This window comes from Salmo salar, chromosome 05, assembly GCF_965601325.2.
Source record: "Salmo salar chromosome 05, fSalSal1, whole genome shotgun sequence".
In the NCBI taxonomy this organism is placed as follows: Eukaryota; Metazoa; Chordata; class Actinopteri; order Salmoniformes; family Salmonidae; genus Salmo; species Salmo salar.
The window spans coordinates 51677809-51702723 of NC_138295.1; the positions used below are offsets into that span (position 1 = coordinate 51677809).

The following is a 24915-nucleotide window of genomic DNA, read 5'->3' on the forward strand; positions in this document are numbered from 1 at the left end:
AAAAACAACTCTGGGCAACGCCAACCGCCACTTTGTGATGGGTCAAATTAAATGTTGGGAGGGTTACCGGTGGTTGCTGCCTTGGCTGCTTCTAGCAGAACTCTTCACTAGTGCAGACTGTAGTAGGTGGTGAACATCTCTGCATACCAATCTGAACTACTGACCTTTCTCTGGTTTATGTTCACACAAACAGTTTCCATAATGATTGTTAGTGTTCTTTTATGCTAGCTAGTTATTTGCCACTAGCTTTAGCTAGCTAACAAATACAGTTAATTTCTAAGAGTTACATGCTGACTGCTCGTTCGTGTGCCATCACGCACATGTTGATAAAGGGTAAATTGAGTTTGTTTCTAGTAATCGCTCCTCCTTAATGCTGCTTCTTCTTTGGACTTTATATTGCGGTTGGCAACCAACTTTGATTGAATAACGTATGTGTACATTTATTTTGCACAGCTCGCGATGCGAGTGGTGTGGTCAGCATGTTAGTTTAACAAAACCTAACAAGTCTGGTCACTTAAGTTGATTTGTTTATTGCAAGAAATTATTAAATACCATGTCATAGAAAAGTTGGCTGCTTAGCTAGCTAGTAGTACTGTCACAAATCAACTCTGACCAACAGAAACTAACGCATAACACCAATCGTTCACAACGCCATCTACTGGATTGGAGTGTCCCAGACACAAAATCAACTTGGAAGCTGTGTGCGCACGCATATGCATGCATGCACACTGAACAAAAATATAAACTCAACAATTTCAACGATTTTACTGAGTTAAAGTTCATATAAGGAAATTGAAATACATTCATTAGGCCCGTTTTATCTATGGCTTTCACATGGGTGGGCCTGGGAGGGTATAGGCCACCCAATTGGGAGCCAAGCCAATCAGAATTTGTTTATCCCCACAAGGGCTTTATTACAGACAAACAATCCTCAGTTTTATCAGCTGTCTGGGTGTCTGGTCTCAGATGATCCCGCAGGTGAAGAAACCAGAAGTGGAGGCCCTGGGCTTGCGTGGTTACACGTGGTCTGCGGTTGTGAGGCTGGTTGGACGTACTGCCAAATTCTATAAAATGTTGCTGGAGGGGGCTTATGGTAGAGAAATTAAAATTAAATTCTCTGGTAACAGCTTTGGGGGACATTTAGCAATCGCTAAATGACGTACAACCAACAATATTGGAACTGTATCCCGTTTCAGCGAAGACTTTACACATGCCCTCAATCACCAAGCTCGTTGAACACTGTGGACACTGTATTAACTAACCTCCAGACGAGCTTCAATGCCATACAACTCTCCTTCGGTGGCCTCCAACTGCTCTTAAACGCAGGTAAAACTAAATGCATGCTATTCAATCGATCACTGCCCGCACCTGCTCGCCCGTCCAGCATCACTACTCTGGACGGCTCTGACTTAGAATACGTGGACAACTACAAATACCTAGGTGTCTGGCTAGACTGTAAACTCTCCTTCCAGACTCACATTAAGCATCTCCAATCCAAAATTAAATCTAGAATCGGCTTCCTATATCGCAACAAAGCATCCTTCACTCATGCTGCTAAACACACCCTCGTAAAACTGACCATCCTACCGATCCTCGACTTTGATGTCATCTATAAAATAGCCTCCAACACTCTACTCAACAAATTGGATGCAGTCTATCACAGTGCCATCCGTTTTGTCACCAAAGCCCCATACACTACCCACCATTGCGACCTGTACGCTCTCGTTGGTTGGCACTTGCTTCATACTCGTCGCCAAACCCACTGGCTACAGGTTATCTACAAGTCTCTGCTAGGTAAAGCACCGCCATAGCTCAGCTCACTGGTCACCATAGCAGCACCCACTCGTAGCACGTGCTCTAGCAGGTATATCTCATTGGTCACCCCCAAAGCCAATTCCTCCTTTGGTCGTCTTCCCTTCTCGTTCTCTGCTGCCAATGACTGGAACCAACTGCAAAAATCTCTGAAGCTGGAGACTCGTATCTCGCTCACTAGCTTTAAGTACCAGCTGTCAGAGCAGCTCACAGATCACTGCACCTGTACATAGATGGGCTGTTTACAGATGGGCTATCTACCTACCTCATCCCCATACTGTATTTATTTTATTTATCTTGCTCCTTTGCACCCCAGTATCTCTACTTGCACATTAATCTACCATTCCAGTTTTTTTTAATTGCTATATTGTAATTACTTCGCCACCATGGCCTATTTATTGCCTTAACTTCTTGGGGCTATGTGGGACGCTAGCGTGCCACCCGTGGTGCACCCTATCAACAGCAGGTGCATTTCAAGAGCGGCAAATTTGAAACCAAATAAATGTCAAAATTCAAATTTTTCAAACATACAACTATCTTACACCCTTTGAAAGATAAACATCTCCTTAATCTAACCACGTTGTCCGATTTCAAAAAGGTTTTACGGCGAAAGCATAAAGTTAGATTATGTTAGGAGAGTACATTGACAATAGCTGTGTAATGTTTTGTCAATTCAAAGACAGGGTCACCAAAACCATAAAACCAGCTAAAATGATGCACTAACCTTTTACAATCTCCATCAGATGACACTCCTAGGACATTATGTTAGACAATGCATGCATTTTTAGTTCTATCAAGTTCATATTTATATCCAAAAACAGCGTTTTACTATGGCATTGATGTTGAGGAAATCGTTTCCCTCCAATAACCGGCAGTCAAGTCAGCACCACAAATTAAATAATTAAAATTAGAAAACATTGGTAAAATATTATATTGTCATTTAAAGAATTATAGATTTACATCTCTTGAACGCAATCAACTTGCCAGATTTAAAAATAACCTTACTGGGAAATCACACTTTGCAATAATCTGAGCACTGCGCCCAGAAAAATATGCTTTGCTATACAGACAAACGGCCATGTTGGAGAGATCGAAAATACTATGTAAATAATCAATTACCTTTGATTCTCTTCATCAGATGTCACTTCCAGGTATCACAGGTCCATAACGAATGTAGTTTTGTTCAAAAAAGCTCATCATTTATATCCAAAAAGATCCGTGTTAGCACATGATCTAAGCCAGCCGGACTTCTCGTCATGAACGAGGGGAAAAAATATATTTACGTTCGTTCAAACATGTCAAACGTTGTATAGCATAAATCATTAGGGCCTTTTTTAACCAGAACATGAATAATATTCAAGGTGGACGAATGCATTCTCTTTTAAAACGTTTTGGAACGAGGGTACCCAACATGACCTCGCGCCAGAGTCTAATCGGCCATCACCGTTCCAAGGCTCTTGTTCGGTCAGATCTCATAGTAGAAGATTCAAAACACTTTGTAAAGGCTGGTGACATCTAGTGGAAGCAATAGGAAGTGCCAAAACATTAATCAGCCCCTGTGTTTCAATGGCATAGGCTTAAAGGTAATTCAACACATCAGGTATCCACTTCCTGTCAGAAAATGTCTCAGGGTTTTGCCTGCCAAATGAGTTCTGTTATACTCACAGACACCATTCAAACAGTTTTAGAAACTTTAGGGTGTTTTCTATCCATATATAATAAGTATATGCATATTCTAGTTACTGGGTAGGATTATTAACCAGATTAAATCGGGTACGTTTTTTTATCCAGCCGTGAAAATACTGCCCGCTAGCCCCAACAGGTTAACTTACCTCATTTGCACTTACTGTATAGACTTTTTGTTTTCTTTTGTTCTACTGTGTTATTGACTGTTTTGTTTATTCCATGTGTAACTCTTATGTGTCAAATTGCTACACTATCTTGGCCAGGTCGCAGTTGCAAATGAGAACTTGTTCTCAACTAGCCTACCTGGTTAAATAAAGGTAAAATAAATTAAAAACTCGCACACTTTTTTAAAGAGCCCTCTAGGTTGGTCTCGACTTCGCAGCTTGGGGTCTTGTTTAGAGACTTCATGTGGTTGGAGCAGACGCTGCTCCCTGTTACTCCTCAGGTTGGACACCAGTTCTCCGTGAAGTGCTTTAGCAGCATTGCCTTGGGAGTAGTGTCCTGTCAGTCTTCTCAGAGCAGGCCCAGCACACACACAAGCACCTTTTTCACACATGAGTTCCAAATATCTCAACAACAACAACAAAATTATATGCGCATGTCGTCAGAATGCACTGATTTGTTATTCAACAGGACAGTTAACCCCCACTGCCTTTAAACCAAGGCATGCTGCCTGCTAATTATCTATAGGCTATGGTTAAACTTGTCATTTGCAAATTATTTTCTAACAGTTTGAATTAGTGTGTAAATGAATTCACACGAGGCAGCCCATTTCACTGTTGCGCACAATTTGAGGCTTTACGGAGTCAGACAAATTTCTCTTCGAGAGCCCAAGCACTTCCCCAGTGTTTCCCCAGATCAAGTATGAAGACATTGCGCATCTCTAGTTAGAACAGGCCTTGCACGGCCTCCCGAGTAGCGCAGTGGTCTAAGGCACTGCGGCGCTTGAGGAGTCACTACAGACCCGGGTTCGATCCCATGCTGTCACAACTGTCATTGACTGGGAGACCCATAAGCTGGCACACAATTGGCTGAGTTTCGTCCGGGTTAGGCTAGGGTTTGGCCGGCCGGGATTTCCTTGTCACTCTCTAGTGACTTGTTGTGGTTGTCCGGGTGCCTGCAAGATGACATTGTTGCCAGCGGGACAGTGTTTCCTCCTACACATTGGTGCGACTGGCTTCCTGGCTAAGCTAGCAGTTTATCAAAAAGCAGTGTGGCTTGGCAGGGTCTTGTTTCGGAGGACGCATGTCTCTCGACCTTCGTCCGTAGGGGAGTTGCAGCGATTGGACAAGACTGTAACTACCAATTAGGGAGAAAAAGAGGTAAAATAGACCAGGCCCCCCCCCCCCGGCACTTTTTCTGGTTGTCCTATGCATTACCTTCATTGTTTTCCTTACCAATAATAACTTTGGACATGTGTGCCTTCCTATCAAAGTAAGTGCCTTATGTTCTGTATATCGTCTTGTCGTTTCTACTGTAGCATACTGTATGTATGGAGCCTCGTGTTCACATGTTTTCAAGTACTGGTGTCAAATCATGCATTCCGATTCTTGCAAAACATATTCCAAGTCACCAGACTTCCCAGTTGTTTTGGATGCGGTATCAGATTGTAACTATGGTACCTCAGGGTTGCCAGCTCAGATACCCCTTTCCAGGACTTGAATTTTAATTTAACATCTAAACTTCTCTCTCCCCCCCCCCCCCAGCTAAAGTTAGGCTTGGCGGTAGGCTTGTTTTTGGTGATCTATTTGCTTTAGGATTTGTCAAAAGGTAAAAAGTAATGTGCTTCGGTTCTTGAATACACTGTAACAAGTACATAGAAGATTTGTAATATGCTAAAAAAGTGGCCAAACTAAGTTTTTCATGCAATGGGCACAGCCATATTTGGCTAATTTTATTTGTCTTACATTGAATGGGATTAGGGAGTTTTCGCTTGTCAAATATAAACATATATATATATATATATGGCTGCCATCAAAGAATTTAGCTGCTGTTAGCTAGCTGATGGCATCTTGTTTTCAAACCATATTTAATTTCTCCTTTGTACCCCCCACTGAGCACATTTTAAACAAGTCTAGCTGTTAGGTTATTTTTTATTTTATTTTGCGAAATCTGTTATTTAGACTGATTTTATGGAATGAGATTGGATGTGTTCTGTGTGATGTTTGGATGATGACGTTAGCATTTCTTACAATAAAAGGTGAAATTGAGGAATACGGTTGAAGACCTTTATTTCCCATCAGTACATACCATTGTTTAGATGCTTTTCAGACAATGTTTTAGCATCATATGTCCAGTTGCTACTGTTCCAATCACATTTTTGCGACGGTTTGCCGCAGGGACCGCTCAACAATTATCACAAATGTGATCGTACACGCCAAAGGGTTAATCGGAGCGCGCTCCGTTCACACGCAGGACCACTTGTCTGTCGAGGTGGGTAGCTATGCAACAGTTAAGCTGCTGCAATCCACCTTTAACCTCTCTAGGCTAGAGACCAACATCCAGTGAAAGTGTAGGGCGCCAATTTCAAACTACAGAATTGTAAATATTTAACATTCTTGAAAATACACATGCAACATGTCAAAATAAAGCTTAACTTCTTGTTAATCCAGCCAAGGTGTCAGATTTCAAAAAGGCTTTACGGCGAAAGCATACCATGCGATTATCTGAGGACAGCACCCCATCAAACACATGACAATCATATTTCAACCCGCCAGGTGCAACACACAACTCAGAAATAATGATATAATTCATGCCTTACCTTTGAAGATCTTATTCTGTTGGCACTCCAAAATGTCCCATAAACATTACAAATGGTCCTTTTTGTTCGATAATGTCATTTTTTTTTACATCCATAACTCGGTCTTATAGCTGAGTCTATAAGTCGCATCAGTCAATAATCCACTCAGTTTCCCTCCGTCAAAATGAATCCCAAACGTTACTAATAAATTTTTCCAAACAAGTCAAACAACATTTATAATCAATCCTTAGGTATCCTAATATGCAAATAAACGCTAAAATTTAAAACGGAGAATCGTTGTCTTTACCGGAGATGAACAACAAAACGCGCTTTCCTCCACGCGCTTGGAATCACTAAAGCCAAAATGGGAGCCACCTAGAAAAACTACAATTTCCAGGCCATTTCTCTAAAAACCAGCCTGAAACTCTTTCTGAAGACTTGACGTCTAGTGGAAGCCCTAGGAACTGCACTTTGGGAGGACTTGGGCTTATTATTAAACATCTGACTCCATATGCTCTTATTCTCTCCCCATTCACAGTAGAAGCATGAAACAATGTTCTAAAGACTTGACATCTAGTGGAAGCCTTAGGAAGTGCAATATGACCCCATAGACACTGTATACTGGATAGGGAATCACTTGAAAAACTACAAACCTCAGATTTCCACACTTCCTGGCAGGATTTTGTCTCAGGTTTTTGCCTGCCATATGAGTTCTGTTATACTCACAGACATCGTTCAAACAGTTTTAGAAACTTCAGTGTTTTCTATCCAAATCTACTAATAATATGCATATCCTACCTTCTGGGCCTGAGTAGCAGGCAGTTTACTACGGGCACGCTTTTCATCCGGATGTCAAAATACTGCCCCCTACCCAGATGAAGTTAAGTGTGATGGGTCTGCGAACATTTTCATGAAATGGGCTCATTTGAAAGCAATAAAGGCAGGGGGATTTTGCAGACGGAGACACATGCCACGAAAAAGAACATCAGTCAATTTTGTGGAGTGACGGTTGAGCAGTAAAAAGATATTCCATTTGGATGAGCATGTGTAATGCATCAGTTTGGTGTCATTGAGGAGAACAAAAGGGCTACATTACTCTGGGTGATACCCAACTGATTGCTGTAATAGTCAATAGTCATAGCCTACCTCAAGTTTAGCTCATCAGATTAGGCATAAGAGGCCACTTCTAGCCCTTTCAAAACTTGTTTGGGGATCTTGGGCCGAATCCCAGATGACAGTGATTAGGACACTTAGCTGTTCAAAGTTTATCATGCATAGATAAGCATTGTCATAGCTGAAATGTGGAGTTGCCTGATAGTGCCATGTAATTGGGTTTTCTTCAAGCAGAAATGGAGGGTGAAAACAGTTGTCTAAGCTTTAGGCAAACAGAGTTTTGAGTTCTTGGAGAACTTATGAAGACTGAGGTCTGTCTGTGATGTGAACTAGTACTCATGACAGTAGGAACGCAGTAATGACCACAAAGGAATGTATGCTTTTTGAAGCAACGTTTGAATGCACAATGGTGTCATGAACACTTAAAGTAGATCTGTCTTACTGCTATTTTATGGCGGCGTAAACGTTTCAATTTTTCTGTAGCTAGACCTGGAGTGCCCTTAACCCATGTGTTCTAATGTTGGGCAGAGGGTGTTCTTGCCCCTATGGTGGCTGTAGAACCCCTGAGAGTGTGGTGTATAAATTGGTTTCTCCCGCACTGCACAATTGACACTGCACCCTTGGGCACAGATGAACGGTGATAAGTCATTCTTGGCTCCATTCTTGTCTCCTGTTTTCATGTGGAGGCAGCTGAATTAAAAGATTTGTGGTCGATTTTGGAGCACCCCGTGTGGCCTGGGATTACTTTTTTGCAGATGTGGGTTTCTCCTTAAGACTTTTGCCAAAGTAAATCGCTTGGCAACTTAAATGTGGCTAGAGCAAGACCCCCACCCCCCTATACTCTGCATGTATGGAGAATTTCTTTTGACAGTGACTTGGGTTTTCCCACAATTTTAAATTGGGCCTTCAATCACAAATAAGGACTGCAAGGGGGAAACCTGTTGCTGCTGCACTTTTATGGCTCTCCTGGGCCACTCAGTCAGAACCCAATTTTGATTGCAGTAATGAGTTTACGAATTAGCGTACCTGTCATTTAACTCTGTCCTCATTTAACTGCTTTACTTTCCTGAAACCCTGCAGTGGTATTTTATAGAAATGCATACACAGACAAATACTCACTAATATTTGTGTTACTGTTAACTTTTTTCCCCTCCATCTCTTCCAGGTGCTTGTGAATGACTTCTTCCTGGTGGCTTGCCTGGAGGACTTCATTGAGAATGCCCGTCTGTTCATCTTTGAGACTTTCTGCAGGATCCACCAGTGCATCAGCATCAGGTGAGACCACGGGAGTGACGTAAAGCACTAGTTGGGCAACTGACAGGAAGGAAATGTGCTGCAGGACCTAAGTATGGTGAACATTGCAAGAGATCAGTCTTTGCTAGACCGTTGTTCGCCATCACTGTCCAAATGCTACAGTGGTCAGCTCAGACTAGCTAAAGACATACACAGGAAGGTCATCACCAGCCAATGAGCTTGCTAAGCAGACCAACTGCAGGAAGAGGGTGGATATGTGCAGTGATTACAGGAATGCCCCCCCCCCCCCCACAGATAAGTGTTTATTGCCCCCTTCCCCAGTCAAATACTCACATCTCCACATACACATTTTAGGGATTAGGCAATGGAGCTTTAACTGCTTCCTGGTTGTTCTGCTCACTAAACTTTTAAAGACCACCTGAGTGAGAGACCAAACCAGGGACAAGTTTCTCTAAGGAAGAGGTCAAGGTTTAGATGGGCCTTGATGGCTTCAGAGTATGCTGGGGAGATCACATTCTGCAGGGAGTTAAGGCCGAGGTGAACTCCCCGTGAGGAAACGGGATCATGTTTGTCTTTGTCTCGGATCTGAGTCTGGTTTGACTGACATGTGCCCTCCACTTGATGGAATTGCCAAACAAACACTATCCGTACCCCTCTGCGGCAATCACAAATCTCTGGGGTTACATTTTGAAACGGATAATTTAAAGAAATTGTAGTGAGTGTCAGGACTAGGGTGTTCAGACACTAACTGTGAGTTTGTCCACCTACACTGTTTCCCGACTGACTGTTTTGTACTAAACTTTTAAAGACCACCTGAGTGAGAGACCAAACCAGGGACAAGTTTCTCTCAGGAAGAGGTCAGGGTTTAGATGGGCCTTGATGGCTTTAGATTTTGCCAGCTGCTGATGCAGGGGACAGGAACCGCGTAGCTCCACTTCTGAGTCGTGCTGGGTCAGGGCGGCCGGTGTTCGGCGGGTTCTTCTTTTCACTCTCTTCCCAAGCCTTGTCACATCCACTACAATAAATTTGGATAGTCCTCAAAACAATACATTTAGTCAATGCTAATTATGGTGAGCATTAGGGGGGAAAGATAATGGTCCACAATTAAGGATTTGGCTGCCTCTTGTACATCAATTCTAGAAAATAACGAATGTATAGCTATACAGATTAGGTGCACTCTAGTCTGATATACTACTTTTCTATTTTTTACCTCAATGCTTTTAGTCTACACTGAACATTTCTACTTGTGGAAATGCATTTAGAAAGATATCATAGTAACTGTACTAAGGCAAAAATGGTTAGACTCAAACTTTGAATGGAATATTTGGAATTTGCTGTCATGGACATTGAATGGAAAGGGTGAATGAATTGTAACTTGACAAATTATTGCACTGCCTGTTATACAGAGCTGTGGGGGTCTGTAGTCAAGGTTAAACCATGGAACACGATAGGGCTCTGTCAATCTCCAGATTGTCTGGAATTGATTAGGAGTCCCAGCTTTTTTTTTTGGCCGACTTGCTGCAATTGGATACATTTACTTGTTAAAGACCACAAAGGTTAGTGGTAACAGTAGGAAGTTGAAATGTGACGTTTCTAAAAAATAAATAAATAAAAAAAGTAGGTAACAAGCTGAGTTGAGGTACAAACACAGCGGCGATCGGCAGTGTCAGGGATTCCCGTGTTTATTTAAAGCCGTTGTGATGACGATGGACAGAACACGTAGTTTATTTTTGACAAGCGCTCAAATTCCATGTCATTAGTCGGCTACCTAGAAGCTCTCTGCATCCAAGCATGGATTCAAATGAATCTGATGCCTGTTTTTAATGAGGACATTTTTACAGCTGTTGGCTATGAAGGTTTCACAGATATTTAGCTTGCTTTTTTAGCCCACGGCATGGGACAAAAGTAGACCAGAAGTGTGGGTAATTTAGTTACTTTATGCAGAGAGGCTCATGTAAAAAAGGAGGCAGTGAAAATGTGACCCCACGATTTGATCTTATGCTCCGTAATTGCATCCACATATCCTTTTGTCTAGACTTTGGTATGTTTTTACAATTTGGTTTCAATTTTTTGGATTCACAAACTTAATATTACAACATTTGACTTTCTTTGAATGTTGATAGCCAGTCATATTTCATTGACCCCAATTGGTACACTGTCCCGTGACTTTGTCAGTACGTACATAAGACAGTCTGTAACCCGACATTGAACTGTGGCACATGGAAAGGTAGTGGACGTCTTTTCCCATCACTCAAAATGTTTTCCTAACACTTAAGTTCTCTGATAGTTGGAGTAGTATTGTTGTGTACTTGGATGTAAAATGGAAGATCTTTCCACTTCACAATTGAGTCATTAGAAAGACCACACGGTCATTTTCCGTTTTCCCGAAAAATCTAGCCGAAAGTGGGGGTCGTTCCAAATGGCTCGGATTTTCTTAATGCTATCATATGGTAGTGTTTAACAATGCATTCGTCTGAGCCCAGCCACTTTAAGAAGGGGGCACTTCTATGGGAGTTTTCCCTCTAACACAGTTATCCGCCCCCCCCCCCCCCCCCCACGCCTAACCTCTCTCCCCGAGTGTGAGGGTGGATGAGAGACTCACGGGAGTCTGTCCGTCTCCCCAGCCCCAGCCTGAAATTGAACGCTGAGAAGCCAGAGTGAATAAGAGGTTGAAATGAAAGCGAGCCCCCCCCCCCCCCCCCCAAGGAACAGGGCTATGGCTGTGTAAAACAAAACCAGTCAAGAAGGCTGTCTAGTTGGCTTAAGGGCCAAGGGATATGTCTATAGTTTGTAGGTCTGACCTCCCCTTCCATTCATATCCCCTTCCCCATCTTCTGAAGTTCCAGGTTAAGATAAAAGTTAAGACATGATCCATGAATGCTCTTCCCCAGGAAAGCATTGCCAGATTTCCCTTTATGAATTACATAGGTTGTTACCACTGAAGTCGTCCTGGGTGCAGGCAAGGGCTGCCCTGGGCCTTTTGGGGTACTGCGTGTTACTGTGGTATGCTGGGGAGATCACATTCTGCAGGGAGTTAAGGCCGAGGTGAACTCCCCGTGAGGAAACGGGATCATGTTCGTCTTTGTCTCGGATCTGAGTCTGGTTTGACTGACGTGTGCCCTCCACTTGATGGAATTGCCAAACAAACACTATCCGTACCCCTCTGCGGCAATCACAAATCTCTGGGGTTACATTTTGAAACGGATAATTTAAAGAAATTGTAGTGAGTGTCAGGACTAGGGTGTTCAGACACTAACTGTGAGTTTGTCCACCTACACTGTTTCTTGACTGACTGTTTTGTACAGTCTTCAACAAGGGAATTAAAAGTTGGATAACGCCTACTACCGTTAGACTTCCTTAAACAGATTATCTGTTAAATGAATTGGCTTTTGCTGTGAAAATTGCTGTAATTATCAATCAATGCCGAATTTACACTTCATGAACATTTGTTATAGACCTACACCAGAGTCTTTTTGCCCCCACTGGCGCAGCCTCTGTCTCCTTAGTGTTGATTGTGTCACACCTGAATGGCAGACACATGTCAGCCATCACAACCTAAACTCACGTGAGTGGACAACTGACCGTTTTCCTGCTTGTTAGATCCTACATAATGAGCCGTAAGTGCAATTTCGTTTTCCACAGCATTTTGCCGTAATCGGCTGTCCGGCCGAGGCATGGGGGCACATTTAGTTATTTGGGTGTGAGTGACAGGTTGATCGTGCCCCTCCAGCCCGTGGGGATTCAACGTTAATCAATTCTTAACTGGTGTTTTTCTCTTCTGGTATCCACCTCCTTCACCACTGCTGTGGTGAAAGTGGTGATGGATCATCACGCTCTTGTTACTTGGAATGCCCCTGAGGCAGTGCCTCTTTATGCTGAGGTAATGTTGTTTATTATTTGTTGGTGTTTATTTTTTTTATTTTTTTTAATATATACCCCTTCCAGACACTGATGTAATTTCAACCCCCTCTGTACGTGGTTTTGCTACGTTTTTCAAAAAAGATGCCAAGCTGGGTCAGAGAGCGGCGAGAATGTGTTTTTGCTGTCGGGCCTTGAGGTAAGGCAAACATTATCCCAAATGAGGTTATTTCCAAATGGGAATTTACGAGGGAGAAAGTCTTAAAGAAGTCAGCGTTTGGGAAGTGACATTTGAAACGGGCCTGCTGGTATTGGCGACTATTGTGGACTGGGTCTAATCCCATACCGTGAGAGGTGGTTTGGGGTGGCGAGGATCTGGCTTACTCACAGGTCTCTCTCTCCGAACTCCTCCGTGGGGGAGAAGGAACTTGATTAATGGAGCAGGAAACTGTAATTAGTGGGGTGCACTTTTCATACAGTCCTCATAACCACACACACACACACACACACTAGTATCTGTTGTTGAACGAGCGTATTAATGAGGTTCATTCAAAGCGGAGTGTGTTCCAGGTGTGTGTTAGGTGACTGGGCTGTGGGATGAGAATGAACTAGCTGTAGTACTTGTGGTGGAAGAAATGGGTATATTTATAGGCCTCTAATATGAAATGGGGGACCAGCAGGAAACGTGGGGGGCGGTACAGAGTGGGTCTAGATGATGATGGTGGTGGTAGCAGTATCAAGGGGGTTTAGTTATTTTCAAAGCCGCAAGGGAGGCCAGCTGCACTAGAAAAGGCTTTGGTTCAAAGCGCGCCAGGCGCCTCCCACCTCCCTCTCTCCCTCGGTGACACATCCATGTCCCACCGCTCTATCAAAGAGCACCCCGGCAGAAACCTGGCTTTCATTTGGGGGACAGTAGCAGGTCCCGCTCTGTCACGGCAGGCTCTGGGCCAGGTGGGGAGAATGTAAGTGTGTGTGTCCAGGAGAGGACATCAAAGAGTAAAGTGACTGGCTGGGGGAGAGAAACCGGGATTCCCACTGACTCCTAATTGAGTTAGCCTGGGGAGTCATTAAATCTTCTGTTCTAGTTCACGTAAGACCATTTGCTATGTTCCCCTGATCGCGTTGCTTTGACATGTCATTGTATTTTATTTATATGCCTTTTAGCCTAAGAATGTGTATGACTTAGTAATGTATTAGCATTGTCCTGTTAGCTTTGTTACGGTCCTAATGCAGCCCATTCATCATATTGAGTAGTGTAGCAAATGTAGAGGTATGGCATCAGACCTCCACTGAAAAGGATTGTCATATACACCAAGTGTACAAAACATTAGGAACACCTTCCTAATATACAGTTGCACCCCCTTTTGCCCTCAGAACAGCCTCAATTCATTGGGGCATGGACTCTACAAGGTGTCAAGTGTTCCACATGGATGCTGGCCCATGTTGACTCCAAAGCTTCCCGCAGTTGTCAAGTTGTCTGGATGGCGGAACATTCTTGATGCACACAGGAAACTGTTGTGCGTGAAAAACCCTGCAGCGTTGCAGTACTTGACATACTCAAACCGGTGTGCCTAGGCACCTGCTACCATTCTAAAAATAGTTCTAAAACATTCCTCCTCCCCTTAATCTACACTGATTTGAAGTGGATTTAACAAGTGACTTCAATTATAGATCATAGCTTTCACCTGGATTTACCTGGTCAGTCTGTCATGGAAAGAGCATGTTTTGTACACTGTTAATCTTGGCTTTTTTCCTTGAGTGGATGAGTGGTCTTTTCTACTGTCTGCTTCAGTACATTAGAGGCTGTACTGAACTTTTGCCCCTGGGCAAAAAGGGTCCCCTGAAGGGACAAATATTGCCCAGAAATGAACTCATTGGACAGAGGGGTACACCTTTCCACACCCCAATTGATTAATGTGATGTCGTATGTGTGTATATGAACTTTCCTTTAAACAATTAGTAACTAAACTTCTGTACCACCTATTTAATCGGCGAACACGCGTATTGTTCCACTCACCTTCTAAAAACCCTGTTTCTCCTCTGCTCCTCCTTAGCATGCTGGCAGACAAGCTGAACATGACCCCCGAGGAGGCGGAGAGATGGATTGTCAACCTTATCCGCAACGCCAGGCTGGATGCCAAGATAGACTCCAAACTGGTAAGACTGACGCCCTGTGTCTTCTTCGTCAATCAATGACCTCTGCTCCCACGCAATTGATTAGTCCATTTTTTAAAATTATTTTTTAGAAACTCCTTCCTAATCGGGGAGCTTATTCTGCGGTGTACCTCAAGATGCCGTATAAGTGCATAACTGTAGAATGATTTGGATGAGAATACCAAGGCATGGGATTTGTCTGCCATTATCATAGTAGGAGGGTATACAACACAGTATGAAGTAAGCAACCACAATACCTTTTATTTCCTTGTTCTCCTCTGTTCAGCTCCACATTGGGTATTTGCATGTTTTGGCATACCCGTCACGGCGCAGAGTTCTCTGTAATCAGCAAATCATACCCTAGCCACTCAGTCTGGAATGACATAGAATTACCTTGATGTGCACTGAGATTTACATAATGTGTCCCGAGAGGCTGGCGGTTGGTGAAACGGTGGTGTCTATGAGACCAGATGTGATTGGCTCTCCCCACTGTGTGTTTAGGCCTAACTGCGCGCCCCTCGCCCTGTCCTGTTTTTATCCAGGGTCACGTGGTGATGGGGAACAACGCTGTGTCGCCGTACCAGCAGGTGATTGAGAAGACAAAGAGCCTGTCCTTCAGGAGCCAAATGCTGGCCATGAACATCGAGAAGAAGATGGCCCATGCCAGCAGGAACGAGGTAAGCGAGTTGTCACCACTACCCACCCTCCAATCCCTTGTCAAAGACTAGACTACCTATTCCCTTTTCCAGCTGACTGTGTCTCTTACGTGGGTGACAGAGTTCAAAGCCCTCTCGAAATGATCAGCTCAGAGAACAGGGCTAGAAGAATGTGAACGAACCAGCTTCAACAAAACACTCCACTTGACACTGAATCAGCCAGTAAGAGCAGTTTTTTAACGGAGCTAGCGGGCACTTTCATCATCCCTTTGATCTTCATAGGCCTAATGACAAGGTAGATGTCAACTCTGCTGTAAAACAGGGCCTGTGCCCTGTGACTCAGCGACCTCTGTGCAAATAAGGTTGATTCTCACCCTAGCCTCACTGAACATCACTCAAACAATGCAGTTCCCTCCACTTAGTACAGGTCCCCACAGATGTTTGGCTTGGGGTCCAAATTTCGGTCTGTTTTGATCTTGACTCTGTATGAGTGGTCTGTAAGACTATTCCACGAAGGCAATCCTCAATGATCGCGCACATGCCTGAGCCCAACCCTCTCCCCTCGCCAGCAGTGCTCCTTGAAGTTGGGGAGAGGACATGTCTGTAAAACCAAAGTTAAACACATTCTTAACCTTGAGTCAGTCCACCGCCTTGAGTCAGTCCACCGCCTCCCCGACCCTCTCAGATTATATTTATAATAACTATCTAATCACGACGGGGCCAACTAGTGTGCTTTAAATTCCCCCCCCCCCCCCTTTTAACTGTCCAGTTCTGGGTAGGTATCTTTTGACTTGTTCAGTTACCACCTCCCTATTGTTTGGATATCTGCAGTAAGAGAGCTGCTATAACTCTGTTCAGTGAAAGCAGAGGCCCTCATTAAGTGATTTCTGTAATTAGACAAGAGACCGCAAACAACAGTGTCATTACATCCTCAGGGCTACAAATCACTTCTAATACATTTACTGCCTGCCATCTGGATGGGCTGTTGGGGGTTCGGCATGCATGCAATTTTAAGTCCACTTCAAGTGTACAACTACATAGACTCATGGATTTCTATGTTTCTAATTCGTCACAGAATTTATTTGTAATGTGGACACAGAATTCATTAAAGCTCAAACAAAATACTGTATGTCTGTCAACTGGTAGTCTAACCTCTCCTCCCTTTTCTCTAACTTCTTTTTCCCTAGACACCCAACTGGGCAGGTCAAGAGACTGGCTTTTAGCAAGACACAACCGAGAATGTTTTTATTCCTGTTTCTACACAGCATTCCCATCCAGCAACAACATCCTGTTTTTTTTCTGCTTGTCCCTCAAGGAGCAGAGGATTCTTTTTATTCTTTTTTTTTTTTTGTTCTTGGTTCAAGTCATCAGTGATTCAATAAAACAGACGTGCAAAAACCATTTTCACCAATGATTGCTTTATTTCTGGACATTACAGATGGCGGTTGAGGCCTAAGTGGTCTGACTGCATTGGTAATTCTTGGAAGTTTTAATGTGCGCATTAAGTCACTGAGTGGGACGGTTAACTGTTTTGGGTGATACGGCTCATGTATACCCTGTAATGATGAATGACTGTTTAGTCTATTGGGTTTTATGGTGTTTTAGTGGCCCAGTTCACCATGGCAGTCACATAGGAGGGGAAGTGGGAGGAGGGGGCAGACAGAGGTGATGTACAGTTAATAGTGGTCACATTCTTTGCCAGTCATCTTTCCCTCCGAGGACATGAGGAACTCGTAAACCTCCATTAGCCAGACTAATCAGTTTAAATGTGCCTCTAGCTCTCTATACCTCTTGCTCCCCCCCCCCCCCCCCCCCCCCCCCTTCTCTCACCAACTCTTCCTTCAGCTTCTGTGTTCTCATGTAACTTTTTTTCTTTCCCTTTACCTCAACTTTACCTTGTTCTTGAAGGGGAGATGGTTTCAGGTAGGTGACTACTCTTGTGTTGTGACTGGTGGTCCTTTCGGTAGACTGAAAGTTCTAGACTGCTGCATCTCTGGAGAGAAAGCAAGAGGTGCTTCCAGCTTTCATGGCACTCAGGGCTCGGAGCCAGACGATTCAAACACTGACGTCACCTTGGACCAGGCCAGCGGGGAGGATAAAGTGATTGGTTTACCGGTCCTTCGCCATGACGCATCATGAAAATAAGTTAGCCTAGCCCTTAATTATCATTCACCTTACCAGTGCACTCTCCTGTGTTGTTTTAGTAGGATGTCCAGACCAATACCAGACTTGCCGCAAACAGCCCTTTGACCACAATGTCTGTCACTGCACTAGAATAAAGTAATAAACAGGCAGAAGTTCACTATTGGTTTTGGCTGGGAAACTTCCATGATTTTTGTTTTTACATATTGTCTGAGGTTTTCCTCCCACAAAAGGTTTGCAAGCGGATCCTGTGATGAAATGGAAAACGTGCATTGTGTTCTAGCCTCAGGCAAGAACACTCTCTCCCCTTTTCTCCTGTGTCTTCTATAAAACCAGTGTGACAAAATGTGTAAAGATGGTAAATGTCATGGAAGGTCTCTGGTTTTCTCTGTGGGGTGGTATTCCTATGACACAGCTTCTCCCTCCATTGTCTACAAGAAATCATTTTTAACCGTGCTCTGTTCCATGGCTAAATGTTATAACGCAAGCATGATATTGGTAAATACAAATCATTTCATGGTTTTCACTACAAAGCCTTTGGTAGTGACAAACATTCCTTGCAAAAATATTTTTTATTTACGATCCTTACTGTCCTTCATTTTCTTGTTGACTGGTCAAACTGAATTGACCTCTGGCTTTTCAGAAGAAAACATCCAAGGTTTAGACGTGTGCTTCATATACAAGGACTACGTATGGAGCGTAGCACATGCGTTACACCAATCTGTAACCCCTGTGCCTCAGTCATTTCCTAAAACACTACCTCATGTCTGTTTATTTTGAGTAGAATATTGCTTCCCATCTGGTGGCAGACAATCGTGTCCTGATAAGCGCCCGACAAACTAATTTCCTAGAATAAACAAAAGATTAAGTGCCACACCTAGTGGTCAAATGGGGTACAGCATTTGCAGCCTATTTCTACCAGAACAGGAGGAGAAACCCACATAGGTCCAGTTATCGGGAAATCTCAACTAAGGCCTAACCTGGGATTTTTCGAGTCTTTTTTTTTCAGGACCGGTAGTAGGCCTATCCTCAGGTATCGCTTTTGATTTACCTTTCAGTTAGTTTTGAGGTAATGCAAGTTGCTAATGGTTTCTAAATAGTTTTTAGTTTTGTGTCAATTGATTAGGTAGATTGTTTAACCGTTAAAGTCACCAACTTTATATCGCATTCATTAGTGGAGCAAATAGTTGTCCAATCACATGATATTCTCCCAGAGTAAGGCCTTTGCATCTTTTGAAGTTGCATGCATTCTTGTTTCTTGGAAGCAAATGACAATGACGGCAACGATGAAGGTAAAACATTGATGATGGTTATGATCATAGTCTTCCCAATTTATCCATTCAAATTAGACCATTAAATACATTAGAATCAACGCCATACAACTATGTTTTCTTCGAAATCCTAAAATGAGCATGACTTGCACTGCAATTCACTAGCTTTTTGAGACATGAATAGACATTTGTCATATAGTGGAAATAACAGTTTAACCATGCAGGTACTACCGACAAGATTTATCGTTGAGAATAAGTTTCCTGTTGGTGTTAAATGTGATAGAGAAGGTGCCCGCTTGTCGGTGATAGGCCCATTTTGAGCAAGACCACTTCTCATTGGTCAATTGTTCATAATTGAACGACCAAACAAACTCCGTTTCCAAACCACATAGAAAAAAATACTTTAAAAAAACGTGTAAATTGAATTTGGAATTTGAGAGCGAGTGCCTATAGGTCATTCAACTTCCAAACTAGGGGTGATAGCCTACAACAATACCCCCACTCAAACGTCACGTGTTGTGCCTCATTTCACACTAGAATCAAAACGGCTGCGATGTATTTCTTTCCAGCACTAGGACCCTGGGGGAGCCTCGGTGTAGTGTGAGGACCTAGGCAGCTAAATAGCATGTGTCATCTTCATTATCTAAAATAATAAGAAAAAATACTTCACTCTGGTCAAGGGGCTTCTAATTCTGAGCAGCCCCACATATCTAGAGATCTCCACGTGACAGGAGCAGCTATATGAGAAAGCAACCCAAGCATCAGGACCAGTAGTAGCCTACCACTTCACCTCCGCTCGAAGCGCAGATGCAGCCAATCTAGAGGAGAATCTACTGGCTTTATATCCTTTGCTTTTAACCACAAGGTAAAACGGGACGTCTGAATGGTGTAGACAAGTTTGTTGGAAGTGAAGAAGGACACGCTTTCACCGGGGAAACAGGTATTATCGGAATAAAAGTCGCGTGCATCTCAAGGAGAAGGAGATCACTCGGACCTCTGTTCTCTTCAGAATAACTTTTCATACAAGAGGGATGCTGTATGCTCCAAATCCACTGTGGCTTTCTGAAGTGGATTTAGACTGTCACATATGCAGGTATGTTTCATATTGTGTTCATTGTTAAACGCAGCTTCTTGCGCTCATTATATTGGAAGGTTATTGCTTGTTTGAGAAGCGTTAGAATGTTATGCATTCATTTCATGCCAAGCTCTTTTGTCGAGAATGGAGAGTAAATTAACACATGGGGCAGAAAAATGTTTCATTATTGCAGTGTATTTAAATACAATAGGCTTAGCCTCCTAAATTCCTTAGAGCAAGTATTCTTCCCATGTTTGGATAGATGTTGATATCGTCACATTTGTTATCGCAATAACCCATATCTTTATTTTTACAGCACTCAAAGGGACACTTGTGAATGAAGGGTGAACTTCATAAACTTCATAAAATGATATTATTCAGTGGTGAGATACTATGTTGTCGCTGCTCGTTTAATGTGTGACAAATTGGAATCATTCAAGAAACTGGAGGACACGAACCAGATAATTCATCCCAAACACCATTGGCACTTCTTATTCGAGTCGGAACACCAGCCGTCCAGATGCAGTTTCGACTTTTCTCATTGGCTTTAATCGTGTTGAACTGTATGGAGTACAGCAACTGTCAAACGCAGTCAAATCGCTGGAGGAGGAACAAAAGAGGTAAGTGAAAAATCGTCTATATATGCATACATCACCCTTGCCAATGTGACAGTTGAGAGCGAGAAGTTTTGGATAGTTTCTGAGCCAGCAACATTAGAAACAGAAAAATTGACATGGTCGAACAGCTAATATTAAACATTTTGAGACCAAGAGTTTAATCAACATTTGTTGCCATTGTATATCCGGTTCTGCTTATTGATTAGATAATTACCTTGCCAATTTATTCAAACATAACACTATCATTGCCCTGAGCACAGTGTATTGATCAGGATACAGTGACCGTCCAGCATCCTGTAGAGTAAGGCTAGGGTATTTGAGGTGATGCATTTCTGGTAAGTGCGCTCGTGAGTTCCTGGATGAGTTTTATGCACTCTGATATTATCAACCAACTGCCAATATAAGATTAATACCGCAATGAAAAAAATTGATTCGAGCCACCTAATATATCCATCCCGCCAAAACGAAAAGTGCCACAGCGGTGTAAAGCAGTAGCCGAGTCTGCCCAGACTGTGGGTATATTTTACAAGGCAACTGTTCGGGACTTCATGAGTTCAACGTGGAAAATATTTTTCTGAATTGTAACAAATTGGCTAGACTTCACCACTCAAAGACATAGTTAGTTGTATTACTGGATTACAGGTCATTCTTGAAGTTCTGTTTTGGGGACATTTTGGCAAATTCGTGTATGTGCGTTTTGGACACATAACGGTCATTGTTTGCTGCCAAGCCAAGTATGCCTGATCAGATTTGTGATGTTGTTATCTGCTTCGTGTTTTTTACATAGTTGCTGTTGGTGAGTCGTTTGGTCAAATAGCCTAGGCTACCCCACATTGCTTCGGGCTCTCTGTGCTTTTACCTGTCCGGCTGTCCTGTGCCAACAAAGAGAGATCTGTAGCGACTAGACGGTAAAAAGCTGGTAGTGCGGCTCTGTCTATCTATTGTCGGGCGCAGCGGCTTATGGGGGCGTATTGTGGGAGTTTTAATGAATAGATGCGGAACCCCCTTCCCCTGTCATGAATTCGACCTCTCCAACCTCCTAAGCTGCTTTTAATTGATCTCATAACCGCAGTTATCTTTGAACAGTTGGTACACGCATAACAATCGCCCCTGGGGAATTAGCCCATTGGTAAAAACAGCAAGGCGGAATGAATGAGCAGACTGTGACATCAGTGTGCCTGCTGTTAGCGGCACCCCCCCCCCCCCCCCATCTGTGACATAAACAAGGTCCTTACTCCGGTGGTGGCAAGGGAGAGAGGGAACACTGCTTAATCTGAAGTGTGTGTGCTATTCCTGACTGACCCCTGGTTACAGCACAAATACCCTAAACAGAACATGTTACAGTGTGGTGTGGAGTACAGTAGGATGATCCTCTTCTCAATGCAAGTTTTTTTTTGGGGGGGGGGGTTGTAAATTGTAAGGCAATCACAGATTTAATCATATGCAAGGCATGCCAGGGGGAACCTCCACTCCTGGCTGCAATCCTTCCACTGCCCATCTGCAAATAATCAAGCAATCACTGTGGGGTACTGGCACACACCCACTTTTCTCTGCTCCTCTATTTTTCTCTCAGGATTGGTGATCTCAGATGCTCCATAATATAATGTTCTTAATGGGATCAAACCTTTTGGCACGTAGTGGAACTGGTTAAGTTTGGGATGTTATAGGGAGAGAGGCAAATTGATAATGTTATAGGTGTGTGTGTTTGTTTGTGTTTCTGTGTTTGTTGTTGATAGAAGTGGTTGAAATGCTTTTGGCTAGCAGGCTAGAGAGGTATAACCCTTACGTGTGTGTGTGTGTGTGTGTGTGTGTGTGTGTGTGTGTGTGTGTGTGTGTGTGTGTGTGTGTGTGTGTGAGAGACGGAGGGAGGGGGTGGTGGTTTGAGGTGGAGGTGAGAGCAAAAGGTTAACTCATACATTTGACCCTGAGGATGGGATTTGGCTGAGCTGTACCCACTTTACTGTAAACTCTCTGAACATCTCAAACTGGATGCTCCAGCCCTCAGCAATGTATGGGTTTTGTACAGATTGTTTTTTGGGGGGAGGTGGAGGATTGGTTCCTGTTGTTTTGGAATGGAATGGTCCAACTGAGGCCAAAAGCAACATTTAGCACACATTGGCAGGCAGCCAAGCTTTAGGTTTTCACTTCCTTCCTTTATTTATTATGGCTATTGAGAGAAGCATGTGAGAGAGAGATCACTGTTCAATATGCTCTGAGAGGGCTGAATATTTGTGCCTTGCCCTCAAGGTTCACTATGACAGCTCTACATACAGTATGTCTGGCAAGCAGCAGTAACATAGTGAGGTTTCCAAATCAGTCTGGAGTGTCCAGTCCCAGGCACATTTTAAAAACGGAATATGGAATTGGTCACGTTAAGCTCCCCAGGCATATATATTTTATGGGTAAAGAAAAATATCCTGTGTGTAGAGGAACAAATGTCTTTACCTTTCAGGCTGAAATAAATTCAAATAAGTTGGCTGAAGTAAGTAGTAGAGCCTTTGCCGTTGACATACAGTATATGATTGGATTAGCTAGGGAAGTGTATGGGAAGGAGACGGGTGTATAATAAGAGGATGCAAGAGTGAAAAGCAGGGCTGTTCTAGTCGGCAACAGTCTGTGTTCAAAGGCAAACTGTAAGAGAGTCAGGCTAAGGCTAAATGAAGGGAATCTGTGGTGTAAATGGTTTGATCATGTCTTGCAAGCAGCTCCTATACTCTACTACATGACTCAATCCTCTGTTCCACTGTAGTTATTGTTTTTTTTTCTCTTCATATAAAACCGATGATTTACACCTCCTTATTCCCCCACCCCGCCCACTAAAAAAGGTGAACTCATGCCAATGAAGCCTCCTATGATATCATTGCTACACTCAAGGATATTGGTTTTCATTTTTATTCTCTGGCTAATGATGCCACCTGCTGACTACATAAAAACAGACTCAAGTACCAATGTTGCCTGGAGGAAGAGATGCACCATGGGTCAGGGGAGTTTGTAAATCCACTACTAGGAAATGGCTATAGTAGTGAAAGACTGTACAGCACTAGGGTTGCACATTTTGGGGAATATTCAGAGGTGGAAACTTTCCGTGGGAATTAACGGGAATATATGGGAATTAACGGAAATATATGCAAATTAATATTAATACCATTTAAATGTAGATGTTTTTTGCATTGGATATTTACCATATCATATGGAGACAGAAACATTAACCTTTTACCTTATCATAAGTAGACATAATTGCAAATGATTAAATTAGAAATGTAAAAAACAATTTAGTTACGAATTGAACTTTAATTAAAAGAGTGGACTCTTCACATGGGATGATTTCACTGAACAACAAAAGAAAGAATATTGAATGATCCCCAATGATCCATCGCATCTCCCAAAAATGTTTTCAACATACATCTGTAAAATTATAGTCTAGAAACTAAAGCTTTGGTTGTCTTCCTCTCAGGCTTCCATGTCTTCTCCCTGGACCTCCTCAATGTCCAGCTCTTGAACATCAGACTCTGAGGCCTCATCTTCACTGTCACTTTCCAACCTTGTTGAGGATGGCTCGTTGTCAGGCTCAAAAAGCCTAACATTTTTCCGGATGGCCACCAATTTGTCAACCCTTGTATTGGTCAGCCTGTTGCGTGCTTTGGTGTGTGTGTTCCCAAACAAGGACCAGTTGCACTCTGAGGCGGCTGATGTTGGGGTGATTTGGAGGATGATGGAGGTAACAGGGGAAAGAGCCTCAGATCCACAAAGTCCCTTCCACCAGGCGGCTGATGAGATATGTTGGCACGACTGCCATATTGCATCTCCATCCCAAAGCCCTTGCTTAGAGGTGTACTTCGCCAGACTGCCAAGAACCTTGCCCTTGTCAGGGCAAGGTGGCAAGACACGGTAGTGATGACACCATAGGCCATGTTGATCTCTGCACCAGACAGGATGCTCTTGCCAGCATACCTGGGGTCCAACATGTACGCTGCGGCGTGTATGGGCTTCAGTCAGAAGTCTTCACGCTTTTTGATGTATTTCAGAACTGCAGTTTCCTCTGCTTGGAGCAACAGTGACGTGGGCAGGGCAGTACAGATTTCTTCTCTTACATCTGCAAGCAGAGTCTGAACATCAGACAGGATGGCATTGTCTCCCTCAATCCATGCAATGGCTACTGTTATAGATTTCAGGAGTTTCAGGCTGCTTAGCACTCTCTCCCAAAATACATAATCCAGTAGGATCCTCTTGATGGGGCTGTTCATATCAGCAGACTGTGATATGGCCATTTCCAGGAGACTGTCAAACATGATGACAACACCACCCCAACGGGTGTTGCTGGGCAGCTTCAATGTGGTGCTCTTATTCTTCTCACTTTGCTTGGTGAGGTAGATTGCTGCTATAACTTGAGGACCCTTCACATACCTAACCATTTCCTTGGCTCTCTTGTAGAGTGTATCCATTGTTTTCAGTGCCATGATGTCCTTGAGGAGCAGATTCAATGCATGAGCAGCAGAGCCAATGGGTGTGATGTGAAGGTAGGACTCCTCCACTTTAG

At 43.2% G+C, this 24915-nt stretch overlaps 2 protein-coding genes across 2 annotated transcripts in view; both read left to right on the forward strand.

Annotated features, from left to right (window-relative positions):
- The window catches only part of LOC106605059 (eukaryotic translation initiation factor 3 subunit E-like), a 44199-nt gene extending 27525 nt beyond the window's left edge, over positions 1 to 16674 (forward strand). Inside the window, exons 10-13 of the mRNA XM_014200316.3 lie at positions 8517 to 8626; positions 14518 to 14620; positions 15160 to 15294; positions 16461 to 16674. Coding sequence (XP_014055791.1) covers positions 8517 to 8626; positions 14518 to 14620; positions 15160 to 15294; positions 16461 to 16496 — 384 coding nt within the window. The 3' untranslated portion in view covers positions 16497 to 16674. The remainder of the gene's footprint in view (positions 1 to 8516; positions 8627 to 14517; positions 14621 to 15159; positions 15295 to 16460) is intronic.
- A 2525-nt stretch (positions 16675 to 19199) lies between these two features.
- The window catches only part of LOC106605060 (R-spondin-2), an 88108-nt gene continuing 82392 nt past the window's right edge, over positions 19200 to 24915 (forward strand). The window contains exons 1-2 of the mRNA XM_045718331.2: positions 19200 to 19779; positions 20078 to 20381. Coding sequence (XP_045574287.1) covers positions 20282 to 20381 — 100 coding nt within the window. The 5' untranslated portion in view covers positions 19200 to 19779; positions 20078 to 20281. The remainder of the gene's footprint in view (positions 19780 to 20077; positions 20382 to 24915) is intronic.